The sequence below is a fragment of the Coregonus clupeaformis genome, chromosome 3 (genome assembly GCF_020615455.1).
Source record: "Coregonus clupeaformis isolate EN_2021a chromosome 3, ASM2061545v1, whole genome shotgun sequence".
Lineage (NCBI taxonomy): Eukaryota > Metazoa > Chordata > Actinopteri > Salmoniformes > Salmonidae > Coregonus > Coregonus clupeaformis.
The window spans coordinates 25903433-25918171 of NC_059194.1; the positions used below are offsets into that span (position 1 = coordinate 25903433).

The following is a 14739-nucleotide window of genomic DNA, read 5'->3' on the forward strand; positions in this document are numbered from 1 at the left end:
GAATTATTATTGACCTGCGTAGTCCTGTTATTTTAGCAATAAGAGGGGGTTGATTTGTGTGATTTGAAAGGGGCTATTGTGTATTGCGGCACATTACATTATGTACAAAAATCTGTTCGCTCTTGTTATTTTAGAGGGTGTTTTATTTCCTTTTAATGGCCTGCTGACTGAATAATTAGAGGTTATATTAAATGAATCAACATAATTGAAGTGTTACAGAACACCAAAGTAACCAGGGTAACCACACTGAGATATTTAGTCTTGGGCTCAGATACTATAAGTTACATTTACATTTACATTTGAAGGTTGTATGCTACGCTACATGGCAAGAAGTTACTGATCACTGTTAAAATATATATTTTTTGGGGGGGGGCGGGACGACACGTTCTGGTGAGGCTCAGTCTCGCTAGGTAGGCGGTTATCGGTAAGTGTGTGCTAGGGGTTAGAGCAGGGTGTAAGTGTGTGCTAGGGGTTAGTGCAGGGTGTAAGTGTGTGCTAGGGGTTAGTGCAGGGTGTAAGTGTGTGCTAGGGGTTAGTGCAGGGTGTAAGTGTGTGCTAGGGGTTAGTGCAGGGTGTAAGTGTGTGCTAGGGGTTAGAGCAGGGTGTAAGTGTGTGCTAGGGGTTAGTGCAGGGTGTAAGTGTGTGCTAGGGGTTAGAGCAGGGTGTAAGTGTGTGCTAGGGGTTAGTGCAGGGTGTAAGTGTGTGCTAGGGGTTAGAGCAGGGTGTAAGTGTGTGCTAGGGGTTAGTGCAGGGTGTAAGTGTGTGCTAGGGGTTAGTGCAGCCTGTCGTTTGGGGAGAGGTCAGCACTGGGTTCTTCTAGTTCTCAATGTGAATGGATATTACTTTTCTTATTTTCTTCTATTTTGTTGTTTTCTGCCCCTCCCCACCTCCCTGTCCCCCTTGCAGAGGTTTTCAAAGGTTTTGCATAGCCTTACTCTTAACTATGGCATTGCCAAATAGACTAGGCAGTGCAGCAACTAAACTAAAGTTGGAACCTGCGCGGTTTGAACCACCCAGTCAAATTAAAAAGGGTATTTGCCCATTTACAGAAATTAAAGGTGGATATAGTGTATTTCCAGGAAACACATCTACGCATGACGGATCATTCTAGACTCAAACGGGGAGGATTCTCACAGATATTCCATTCCAAGTTTCATGCTAAATGCTGTGGCTCTGATATTTTGATTCATAGAGATGTTTAGTTTGTAGAATAAAAGGTTATATTGGACAAAAATGGCCGTATTGTGCAGGGCAAACTATTCAACATGCCAGTTGTATTAGCCAGTATTTATGCTGGTAGCTTTATTTATCGGCAGGTAGCTTAGTGGTTAAGAGCGTTGTGCCAGTAACCGAAAGGTCGCTGGTTCTAATCCCCTAGCCGACTAGGTGAAAAATCTGTCGATGTGCCCTTGAGCAAGGCACTTAACCCTAATTGCTCCTGTAAGTCGCTCTGGATAAGAGCGTCTGCTAAATGACTAAAATGTAAATGTAATTGGGACAATTACCAGTTTTTCTGAGAGTTTTTCTCACTCCTCCCAGATCTGAACACTCACCAACTTATACAGTACTAGCGGGGGATTTTAACTGTGTCCTGCACCCCACATTAGACCGCTATAAAGCGATATCAGGGTCCCTTTCTAAATCAGCACGTGTTATTCATTCGTTTAACCAGGCATATGGTGTAACAGAGCCCTGGAGATAAATAAATCCTACATATAAACAATAATCTTTCTTTTCCCCCAGTCCATCGGACGTATTCCATAATTGATCTTTTCCTCCTAGACAACAAGTTGCTCTTGATACTAAAGTCCACTGATTATGAGGGGATTGTCATCTCAGACCACAGCCCAGTGGTAATGGTATTGTGTTTTCCTGATAACGTTCTCCCACAACGCACTTGGTGACTCAATCCACGTCACGGAAGAATTGAACACGGATATCGGGCCAAATAGATTTTTTCCTTGAGACAAGTATGTGCACCCTATGTGAAGCGCTGAAAGCATACCTACATGGCCAGATCATATCATATAATGCTGGCGTGAATAAGAGGAGGTAGGCGCGTCTTACAGAATTGACTAACCTTATAAAGGACATTGATCAGAAGCAATCAACCACACCATCTGCAGACCTCTATAAGGAGAGAATCACATTACAGACTGAATTTAATACTCTTTCGACCGGTTTAGCAGAGGACCTCCACTTAAAATCCAGACGAAAACAATGTGAATATGGAGAACCGGCCAGTAAACTTCTTTGCTATCAACTGAGGCAATCGGCAGCTTCTGGCCTAATACCTGAAATCACAACCTCAGCAGGTGTGACCACCTCAGACCAAAAGTGTATTAATTGTCAATACAAAGATTTCTACGAGGACCTTTACTCATCAGAAGCAAATGATAGCTCTCTAACCACACACATTTGTTTTTACAACCTTTTGATTCCTGCACTAGCTCTGGAAAACTAATCAGATCTTGAGAAGCCCTACTCTGTAGCAAAGATTGACCGGGCAATAAAATCAATGAAAGGCGGTAAGGCCCCGGGTCCCGATGGTTACCCAATTGAGTTTTACAAAAGATTATCTTCTAAGCTGACACACTTATTATGTGACGTCTATGCTGTAATATCAGTCCTCCTGAAAAAGGGGAAAGACCCTGTTAGCCTGCTTTGCTGTGACCATAAGATACTTACTAAGGCTCTGGCTATCCGATTAGAAGCGGTTATGCCTACAATAATACAACCCGATCAGAGAGGCTTTATCACGGGCAGACATTCATTCGGTAACCTACGGTGCTTATTCAATATTCTTTACTCACCAAATTCTTCCCCCACTCCAGAAGCACTGATCTCTCTGGATGCTCAGAAGGCCTTTGACCGTATTGAATTTGAATACCTTCTTACTGCACTTGAAAGATTTGGATTTGACCCTACTTTTGTCTCGTGGATAAAGGCCCTGTATTCAGCTCCTCAAGCATCTGTTCGTACTAACAGCACCCTTTCACAATATTTCTCCCCGCATAGAGGAAATCGGCAGGGCTGTTCGCTGAGTCCTCTCCTATTTGATATAGCCATCAAACCCATAGTCATCTCCCTGAGAGGCAGTGCAGGGATGACGGGTATAAGTTGAGGAGGGCAGGTCCACAAACTGTCTCTGTATGCTGACGACCTCCTACTGTGTATCACAGACCCCATCACTTCTAACCCAATCACTCTCGATAGAATCTCCAGATTTGGCAATGTTTCAGGTTACAAAATCAACTTCACAAAAAGCGTACTCTTTCCGATTGATAAGCAAGCAATAGATCTATCTTTGAATTGATTTCCTTTCACGGTAGCTCCCAATACTTATTTAGGGGTCTGTGGGACTCGGAAATTCAAAGACCTGTTCAATTTTAATTTCAAGCCAGCCTTGGCGAAGGCTAAGCAGGACCTTAATCGCTGGCAGACACTCCCTATATCACTCGCTGGCTGACACTCCCTATATCACTCGCTGGCAGACACTCCCTATATCACTCGCTGGCAGACACTCCCTATATCACTCGCTGGCAGACACTCCCTATATCACTCGCTGGCAGAGTCAACTCGGTCAAGATGGTCATCATGCCAAGATTCCCATATCTGTTTCAAACAATTCCCATCTTTTATAGCAAAATATTTTTTTAAAGAACTGGATAGACATATACAGTATCTACTTCAGTGGAGGCTGCTGAGGGGAGGACAGCTCATAATAATAGTTGGAACGGAGCGTATGGAATAGCATCAAACACCTGGAAACCATATGTTTGATGTATTTGATACCATTCCACTAATTCCGCTCCAGCCATTACCACAAGCCCGTCCTTCCCAATTAAGGTGCCACCAACAACCTGTGATCTACTTTCATTTGGAATAAAAAGATTACACAGTTGCATAAAGCGTTTTTGGAAAGACAGAAAGGAGAGGGGCGTCTTGCCCTACCCAATTTCCTCCATTACTACTGGGCTGCCAATATTCACAAGATAACCTTTCGGGTCGCTACATTCTTAAAGGGGAAGGACTGGTGTGGTCCCTTATGGAAAAGCACTCATGTCAAACATCATCCCCAGTTTCCTTAGTCTGTTCCCCCCTACCATTGAGCAAACAATATCACTCAAACAACCCTATTGTGAAAAGCTCACTCAGGATATGGTTTCAGTTTAGGATCCACTTTGGACATAGACAAGCTATCTCATCCATGCCTTTTATTTCCAACCCACTCTTCACGCCCTCCTTCATAGACACAGCCTTCCAGCTATGGTTTCAGAAAGGATTGAAGAGTGTAAAATACCTTTTCCATGACTGTGTATTTATCCCCTTTGAACATCTAGTTAGAGTGCACAGTATACCCCAGATACACTTCTTCAGGTACCTGCAGATTCACAACTTTACAAAAAAGATGTTCCCCTCTTTCCCATCTCTCCCACCCACTAGCTGGCTTGATGAATGTTTGAACCTGGATCCCTATGTAAAGGGACACATTTTGATGCTGTATGACATTATTCAGAATATTGCATGCCCCACTTGACCATGTAAAGCATTCATAGGAGGAAGAGTTTGGAAGCGAGATCTCCGATATCACCTGGCATTCTGCAATTGACAGGATACATTTATCTATCTGCATGAGACATGGGTTACTACAGTTTTAAAGTATTTAATCGCCTACACTTTTGCAGGAGTAGACTTGCCAGATTGTATCCCGATATAGACCCAAACTGCTCTAGATGCCATCAGGCATTCTGTATCATATGCACTGGTCATGCCGACGCTAGTTCCATTCTGGTCCTTTATCTTTGAGACTTCCTCTGTATATGCAATAAGGAAATTGCCCCAGATCCCTCTGTCGCTATTTTCGGGGTAGGCCCCGAAGGGCTTACTTTCTGTAACACCCAAGCAGAGGCCATAGCCTTCTGGCCCGCCCACTTCATTTTGAGTGGAAGTCAGATACACTGCCATCACATGACTGGGTTAGGGATGTTATGGCCCCTCTTACACTGGGTTAGGGGTGTTATGGCCCCTCTTACACTGGGTTAGGGATGTTATGGCCCCTCTTACACTGGGTTAGGGATGTTATGGCCCATCTGAAACTGGGTTAGGGATGTTATGGCCCATCTTACACTGGGTTAGGGATGTTATGGCCCATCTGAAACTGGGTTAGGGATGTTATGGCCCATCTTACACTGGGTTAGGGATGTTATGGCCCCTCTTACACTGGGTTAGGGATGTTATGGCCCATCTGAAACTGGGTTAGGGATGTTATGGCCCCTCTTACACTGGGTTAGGGATGTTATGGCCCATCTGAAACTGGGTTAGGGATGTTATGGCCCATCTTACACTGGGTTAGGGATGTTATGGCCCCTCTTACACTGGGTTAGGGATGTTATGGCCCCTCTTACACTGGGTTAGGGATGTTATGGCCCCTCTTACACTGGGTTAGGGATGTTATGGCCCCTCTTACACTGGGTTAGGGATGTTATGGCCCCTCTTACACTGGGTTAGGGATGTTATGGCCCCTCTTACACTGGGTTAGGGATGTTATGGCCCCTCTTACACTGGGTTAGGGATGTTATGGCCCCTCTTACACTGGGTTAGGGATGTTATGGCCCCTCTTACACTGGGTTAGGGATGTTATGGCCCCTCTTACACTGGGTTAGGGATGTTATGGCCCCTCTTACACTGGGTTAGGGATGTTATGGCCCATCTAAAACTGGGTTAGGGATGTTATGGCCCCTCTTACACTGGGTTAGGGATGTTATGGCCCCTCTTACACTGGGTTAGGGATGTTATGGCCCATCTGAAACTGGGTTAGGGATGTTATGGCCCATCTGAAACTGGGTTAGGGATGTTATGGCCCATCTGAAACTGGGTTAGGGATGTTATGGCCCATCTGAAACTGGGTTAGGGATGTTATGGCCCATCTGAAACTGGGTTAGGGATGTTATGGCCCATCTGAAACTGGGTTAGGGATGTTATGGCCCATCTGAAACTGGGTTAGGGATGTTATGGCCCATCTGAAACTGGGTTAGGGATGTTATGGCCCATCTGAAACTGGATTAGGGATGTTATGGCCCATCTGAAACTGGGTTAGGGATGTTATGGCCCACCTGAAACTGGGTTAGGGATGTTATGGCCCATCTGAAACTGGGTTAGGGATGTTATGGCCCATGTTAAACTGGGGTAGGAATGTTATGGCCCATCTGAAACTGGGTTGGCGGAGTATCTCACTGGGTTAGGGATGTAATGGCCCATCTTAAACTTGAGAAGCTAAAATATTCCACCCGTGGCTCCTCTCAAAAGTTTTATAAGGTCTGGCAGCCATTTCGCGACTACTTTGAGCTACTGAGAACTTAATGTAGCCTCTGCAACCCCCCCATATCCTTTTTTTTATGTATTATTTATATTTACATCCATATACTTACTTATATAGTATATTTTTTTTACTGTCCGACAGCTGTTGCATAGGATAGTATCAATGTAACCTGTTGCTGTATATGTTCTGTTACTGTAAATTATGTTCTCTGTCTACTTTTAAAAACCAATAAAAACATTTGCAATATAATGCACTAAGGACCTGATAATGCCTTCATACTGTGTATAATATTTAGGAAATGTAATATGAAATGTTTAGAGGTTATCTAAGATGCAGGCATTTTTTCACAGACTACTAATTATTAGTTATTAACTACCTTAAATTATATTTCACATAACCGGTCGACTATTAAGGTGCCAACATCCCTCATTCAACTATGGCGACAGCAACTGCCTTGTATGAAGCTCACTACATGAAACAAAATCACATTTTGTGTTCTGTGCCACAGTTCATGGTCCCTCGCTTATAAAATGTCACCATGGAATGTGTTCCAAATCTGTTTTAACGTGTCTGAAATAGATGGGATAGTGACTCTAAATCACTGTTGTGTCCATTAATGACTGTAAAGATGGAGTCAGGATACTCTTTCTGTCCTGACCCACTTCATAGATCATGGTCTTGTAGAACACTAAATAAAAATAACATTTAATCTCTTTATCTTCCCAGTAATCAATCTTCTCAAGTTTCCCAGTAACCTTATTTGATATGCTTTCTTCAATGAAAGAATCATTACTACATGGGTACAGAAGCCGACTCAACATGTAGGCTAATCAGACCATTCTACACATGCAGTTGCCCTGATAACACCAACCCTCCCCTTAGAAAAACAGGCCTTATTTTGCTCCAGTGACACTACAGTAGATTAACTAATTGTTCCACTTTGAGTTTGTTGACTGACTCACCATAAAGACATCCTGACTGACAAAGCAAATCAAAGTAATTACACACGTACACGTGAACCATATCTTGAGATTTATATATATATTTTTAAAATACAATCATGTCTTCAAAGTCGGGTTCAACAGCTCAGTTTGCAAGGCTAACTTCAAGATCCTAGCTTGATCTGTCATGACATTATTTGAAAGTAGTTTTATGAAAATAAATACACTTTAAAGGGGTAAGATCTCTGACGGCAATTCCAATCTTCAGGTAATAACACAAAAATCTATCGTACAATTCACTTAAATTAATAACTCATTTGATAAAATACTAAGTGTGATATTACTCAAAAGATTTCCATTGAATGAAGTCACCATTGGATCCTTTATTCAGTGCCTACAGTAAGACCAAGGTATACATAACCACCAAGGCATACATAACCACCAAGGCATACATAACCACCAAGGCATACATAACTAGCAATGGTATTAACTCCATTGACGCCCTCCCAGATTGCACAACATTTCAATAAATATCGATATGAGAACCCACAGAATGACAAGGCACTCTGTCTATCCATGTGGAGGGTGAACCATACTCTTGGCTACCATGTGCATGTTAATCAGGAGAATAGTCAAGTCTATACAATGTAGCTCAATAAATACGTTTCCCATAAAATGTTTTTTTTTTTTTAAACAGAACATACAAAAAACCCTCTTGACTTTCATTTATACTCAGGATATCAAACAGCCAATCCTGGCTATTCTTCAACTTTGTTCTGAATTATTCCAAACTTAATATGAAATTGTATCAGACTATAAAGCTTGGCTGATAATATAAAAAGAGCTGATGCTGCTGGTGTTTCTAAAAGTAGCTGCATGTAACAATCAACAACCAGGTCCTACTATCAAACACTTCTTCTGCCAGTGCACTGTCTGGAGTTGGCACAGTTAGTTGGCAAATCATTATCAGTTCAGTTCAAGTGGAGTGGATGAACCAGAATTGCCACTCGTTGGTATGATGTTCCGCTTCATAAGACCAAACAGATGTAAACAGTTAATTATCTCGATCATCCATAAAGACAAAAACTGGATAAATACAACATAAATTGGGGGTAGATCGGAGACTTTAAAGATTGAGATCAAGTGCCGAAGACTTGAGTCTTGAGGTCTGCGTGAGCATGTCCATCCGTCCTCTCTTGGCTCGGTTTCATCCCCTCTGACAGATGTGCTCAGCTGCTATCCTCTGCCTTGTCGCTCTCCTGAATGTCCAGCTGGGTGCTCTCGTCAACGTTCTCCAGAGAGTCCGCCCGCTGGATGGCCAGCTCAGATGGGTCCATCATGGGCAGGGTGCTCTGCTCTGGGTACAACCAGGGCTTCTGATCCGGAGAGTTCTGCTTCTTCCACTCGGGGTAGCTCTGGCCAGCCTTGTGCACACACTTCAGCACCTGCAGGGAGAGAGGAGGGCGTCAGAGACATAGAGCTGAGCCCCAGCCTAGTTTTTCCCATTCCCTTCATTTACTGCACTTTTTGACAGTTCTGCCCAGAGGCATATACATGTACAGTGAGTGTACAAAACATTAACAACACCTTCCTAATATTGAGTTGCACCCCCCTCTACAAGGTGTCGAAAGCGTTCCACAGGGATGCTGGCCCATGTTGACTCCAATGCTTACCACAGTTGTGTAAAGTTGTCTGGATGTCCTTTGGGTGGTGGACCATTCTTGATACACCTGGGAAACTGTTGAGCGTGAAAAACCCAGCAGCATTGCAGTTCTTGACACAAACCGGTGCTCCTGGCACCTACTACCATAACCCGTTCAAAGGCACTCAAATATTTTTTCTTGCCCATTCACCCTCTGAATGGCACACACACACAATCCATGGCTCAATTGTCTCAAGTCTTAAAAATCCTTCTTTAACCTGTCTCCCCTTCATCTACACTGATTGAAGTGGATTTAACAAGTGACATCAATAAAGGATAATAGCTTTCACCTGGTCAGTCTATGTCATGGAAAGAGCAGGTGTTCTTAATGTTTTGTATACACAGTGCCTTCAGAAAGTATTCACACCCCAGAAAGTATTCAGGCTGTTGTGCTGGCCTACACACAATACCACAATGTCAAAGTGGAATTATGTTTTTAGATTTTCTTTAACAAATTGATTATAACTGAAAAGCTGAAATGTCATGAATCAATAAGTATTCAACCCCTTTGTTATGGTAAGCCTAAATAAGTTCAGGAGTAAAGTACTTAAGTAAACATACTTTAAAGTACTACTTAAGTATTTTGGGGGGGTATCTGTACTTTACTATTTATATTTTTTGACAACTTACTTTTATTTAATTACATTCCTAAAGAAAATAATGTACTTTTTACTCCATACATTTTCCCTGACAGCCAAAAGTACTTGTTACATTTTGAATGCGTAGCAGGACAGGAAAATGGTCCAGTTCATCCCTGGTCATCCCTACTGCCTCTGATCTGGCGGACTCACTAAACACAAATGCTTCATTTGTAAATTATGTCTAAATGTGTTGGTGTGCCCCTGGCTATCCATAAATAAAAAAACAAGAAAACTGTGCCATCTGGTTTGCTTAATATAAGTAATTTGAACTTATTTATACTTTTACTTTCAATACATAAGTGTATTTTCGTAATTACATTTACTTTAGATACTTAAGTATATTTAAAACCAGATACATTTAGACTTTTACTCAAGTAGTATTTTACTGGGTGACTTTCACTTTTACTTGAGTCATTTTCTATTAAGGTATCTTTACTTTTACTCAAGTATGACAATTGGGTACTTTTTCCACCACTGAATAAGTTGCATGGACTCACTCTGTGAGCAATAATAGTGTTTAATATGATTTTTGAATGACTACCTCATCTCTGTACCCCACACACACAATTATCTGTAAGGTCCCTCAGTCGAGCTGTGAATTTCAAACACAGATTCAACCACAAAGACTAGGAAGGTTTTCCGATGCCTCGCAAAGAAGGGCACCTATTGGTAGATGGGTTTTAAAAAAAAAAGCAGACATAGAATATCCCTTTTGAGCATGGTGAAGTTATTAATTACACTTTGAAAGGTGTACAAATACACCCAGTCACTACAAAGCTACAGGCATCCTTCCTAACGGAGTTGCCGGAGAGGAAGGAAACCGCTCAGGGACTTCACCATGAGGCCAATGGTGACTTTAAAACAGTTATGGCCGTGACAGGAGAAAACTGAGGATGGATCAACAACATTGTATTTACTCCACAATACTAACCTAATTGAAGGAAAAGAAAAGAAGGAAGCCTGTACAGAATACAAATCTTACAAAACATGCATCCTGTTTGCAAAAAGACACTAAAGTAGTACTGACAAAAATGTGGCAAAGCAATTCACTTTTTGTCCTGAATACAACGTGTTATGTTTGGGGCAAATCCAATACAACACCATACTGAGTACCACTCTCCATATTTTTAAGCATAGTGGTGGCTGCCTCATGTTATGGGTGTGCTTGTAATTGTTAAGGACTGGGGAGTTTTTCAGGACAAAAAAATAAATGGAATGGAGCTAAGCACAGGCAAAATCCTAGAGGAAAACCTGATTCAATTTGGTTCCAATTTGACAGAGCTTGAAGAATTCGGGAAAGAATAATGGGCAAATGTTACGTAATCCAGGTGTGGAAAGCTCTTAGAGATTTACCCAGAAAGACAGAGCTGTAATTGCTGCCAAAGGTGCTTCTACAAAGTATTAACTCAGGGGTGTGAATACTTATGTAAATTATATTTCTGTATTTAACTTTCAATAAATGTGCAAAAGTTTCTAAAAACATGTTTTCACTTTGTCATTATGGGTTATTGTGTGTAAATGTGTAAAAGAAAATCAATTTTGAATTCAGGCTGGAACACAACAAAATGTGGAAAAAGTCAAGGGTTGTGAATACTTTCAACTTCATGTACATAATTTGTGTTTTACTAACTTATATAATGTCATTATATTAAAATGCGCTTAAGTGGGGTGCTATTCAAAGGGACTTTTTGAAGAGCAGCCAGCTGTTGATCATTAATCAGTAGGTCAAGGTTTGCATTCAATCACAGCTATGAGCCACACACACAATCTTGGTTTCGCACACAAAGATACACCTTGCCCTACACAGTTTCACGCTGCACATGCTGTGAAACCAGGAAAACTAGTTCTACAGGGCCGGTAAGAGTCAGTTGCTCTACCTGAGAGACTACATTGTCAAAAAGCTGAGCAGGACCTTCCAGTGTGTTTCTATGGTTACTATTGTCATTTAAGGAGACTTGAAACCCACATTCGCTGTGCTTCGATCGCGCACTTTTACTATCTAGTTCAAGGACAATAATTACCACTGTAGCTCTAAGACACACTCATGTATTGGCTGACTGTTGCTTTGGAGCCAAATTAAAAACGAGTTATAACTCTGTCGTCAAACACAAAGAAGCTAAAGATTTTAGCCGAAGGGAGATTAATAACAATGTTGTCTGAGGTTATTCACGTACCCTGGGAGCCAGAACCTGAGATGCTTTGTTCACCACCCACTTTGGAAGAGAACCTGAAATACAGAATAATCCAAATAATCAATAATCACTGCAACTCTTCATACCTGTAGTATAACATACTCTGTATCAAATATCTTTCAACAAAGAAAAGACAACTGAAGCATAGGATCTGAAAAAGGTCAGTGGAAGGTGGGTCTCACCTTTGGGGTCAGCCTGTGAGAGGTAGGTAAAGGAGCAGCTATTGGGTCCTGTGGCCTTCACCAGGTAGCCAGTCAGGAGGGAGATGGCTCTCACAAGGTCCTTTTTAGGAGGATATTTCTGTGAAGAAATAATAACCAAATCAGCGGAGAAGTTATCACTTGCATACTCTGAAGCCACGTGAATGACAAGAAACAAATGAATGTTACAACCTTGTAATATGCTGCGTCCATACTGTTCCAGGCAAATATTGAGAGAGAAACACTTTATACATGATGATGTGGTTTTAATGTGGATAGAGAAATTATGTTTTTATTGCAATGTGTCTCTGCTCTACCATTCCTATGGTCAATGTCAGCTATTGTCCTCATATATGTACACTGATGTAACATTCAGTAACTACTAGTAACTGCAGACAGACTGATGTATGCACTGGATGGTTGCGAAGAGCCAAAGTCCACAGACAGAGGAGGTGGAGGTGCATGGCGTACATACTGGGTGTTTGACTGAGTAGTTAATGATCACATACTCGTCGTCCGTCACCTGCCACGAACGCAGCGTCACCACATCTCTGTTCTTCAGTGGCTTCGGACACAGCCCTGAAAACAACAACAGGACAACAAATTTAAAACAACTTGAGGAAAGATTTCTCACTTACAAACACCCCCCCCCCTGCCTCTCAATGTCAGGGTAGCCAAAGATTCAGAGGATCAACAGAGGCAGCAACTGGACTCTCATGTTGACTAAATACAGTCTGCAAAACAGGTCACTCATGCCTTGTCTGAACTGAAGACACTGTGAAGGGGTACCATGGAGGAAGGGATTCCTTAAAGGAAGGGGAAAGTGGACTGAATGTTAATAAGATATTTTATACCAGATTTACTGCACATTTTCACCTGTGGTCATGTCATGTTTGAACCTGTGGTTTAAAGTCAATCGTTAGTAAAGTTGACCCATCAGGTTCTTGCACTGAGAGAAGAGACAAAACAACAGAGAGGAATGTGGAACAGCACGCTTAACTCTAGCAGATAAGAGGAACTCACATGAGTAGTAACCCATATCGGCGTTAGGTGAGAGACGGGCAATGTCAAAGCTCTCCAACATGGATGGGTCCCACTTCTTGCGATACTGTCCATCATGAAGGACGTCGTACATCGTGGCGGCCGACACATCTTTTATGGTCATTCTGCACTGAAATACAAAAAGCAAAAGTAAATTGATTATTGGAGTAAAATAACAAATTAATTCCATCTCTAGATCTGCTCTTATCTATTGAGTATTCACTATAATAAAACATGATACCAGATAAACCAATGGTCATGGAAAGTTGGAAACACGCCCTAGATGCTCTTGTGACAATGTTGCCACACAAAAACAAAAGGGTTGTGGTGGAAAATCAGATGTGTAACAGAAAAACTGTCATGCTGTCTCCAAGGGACTACAGCAGGCCCCTATTTTTTAAAAATCAGTTAAAGTTTAAATTGACTGAAAATAAAAACATATTTTAGTCAAACAACTCGACTGATCCATGACCATGACTTCATACTGTTAGTTTTACAGTACAGACAGTGTATCAAAACACCAGGTGAGTCAAGCCAAGGTGTCCTTACCTTTATCTTGTGAACTTTTGGGACGTTTTTGTTTCCTTGAGGGGATGTTACAGGGGCCACCTCGACCCAGACCTCCATTCCGTTCTTGTCATATTTGCTGTACCAGTTGTCCGTTGACAAGGCTTGGCTTCTAAAGTCTGCGAAGACTGCCTCGTCTGGTATAATTCCCAAAAGAACTCGAGACATAATTTATATCCAAAAATAAATGTTTCTGAATGAATGAAAAAGCGGTAGCCTACTTAACGAACAACAAAAGAAAAATCGAAATGCTACAAGTAAAGTCACTGAATTGATGTTGGCCTGGATTTTTGTGTTGGATTCCTTACCTACCCAGTTTCCAGCCTAACGCAGAACAGCTCCTCACGCCACTGTTTCCGGAATCTAGAAAAATCTAGTCCGCGCTCCACACACCTAGGTTTGCAATGAGTGGTCGAGACCAACTACTCCTCGCTTGTGCTGGCTGACATTGGGAATAATGTTAATGTTAGCCACCCTATGTGTGTTTCGTACATAAAGTCCAGGGCAGGGTGTTCTTTACCTGCAGTTTTACACCCCTCCCAACATGGCCACGCCCCTTTCAGCAAACAATATAAAGTCATGAGTAGAGTTTTGTTTGGCAAAAAAGTCACTCTCGAAGTTTAAATGCACAATATCTTATGCAACAACAAAAAATGTTTGCCCTCGTGGCACAGAAACTGGCCCGTTGGTTACATTCACTGACACACTGTGGATTGCATGATTAGGCCCATACATCTATGGATTAGGCAACATTCCATTCATTAGGGCTAATAACCTTTGACCTGCAATACAATATGAAATGGATGAAAGAGAGGTAAAATATAAATTACAAGATAATATAAACTCAGCAAAAAAAGAAACGTCCCTTTTTCAGGACCCTGTATTTCAAAGATAATTTGTGAAAATCCAAATAACTTCACAGATCTTCATTGTAAAGGGTTTAAACACTGTTTCCCATGCTTGTTCAATGAACCATAAACAATTAATGAACATGCACCTGTGGAATGGTCGTGAAGACACTAACAGATGGTAGGCAATTAAGGTCACAGTTATAATAGTATAATACACTGCTTAAAAAAATAAAGGGAACACTTAAACAACACATCCTAGATCTGAACGAATGAAATAATCTT

General features: G+C 41.7%; 1 protein-coding gene across 2 annotated transcripts; it reads right to left on the reverse strand.

The window, feature by feature from the left end:
- Positions 1–7341: 7341 nt before the first annotated feature.
- stard14 (START domain containing 14) lies at positions 7342–14086 on the reverse strand. 2 transcript variants are annotated; one of them, XM_041852615.1, is made up of 7 exons: positions 13919–14086; positions 13589–13799; positions 13022–13169; positions 12474–12577; positions 11981–12098; positions 11781–11833; positions 7342–8708 (listed from the first exon to the last, which is right to left on the reverse strand). In XM_041852615.1, exons 2-7 carry the CDS (start codon positions 13772–13774, stop codon positions 8493–8495), a joined length of 825 nt encoding a protein of 274 aa, XP_041708549.1. In that variant the 5' UTR covers positions 13775–13799; positions 13919–14086; the 3' UTR covers positions 7342–8492. The 2 variants fall into 2 exon arrangements, with proteins under 2 accessions (XP_041708549.1, XP_045065245.1); XM_045209310.1 differs by having other exon boundaries at positions 13589–14086.
- Between the last annotated feature and the right edge of the window lie 653 nt (positions 14087–14739).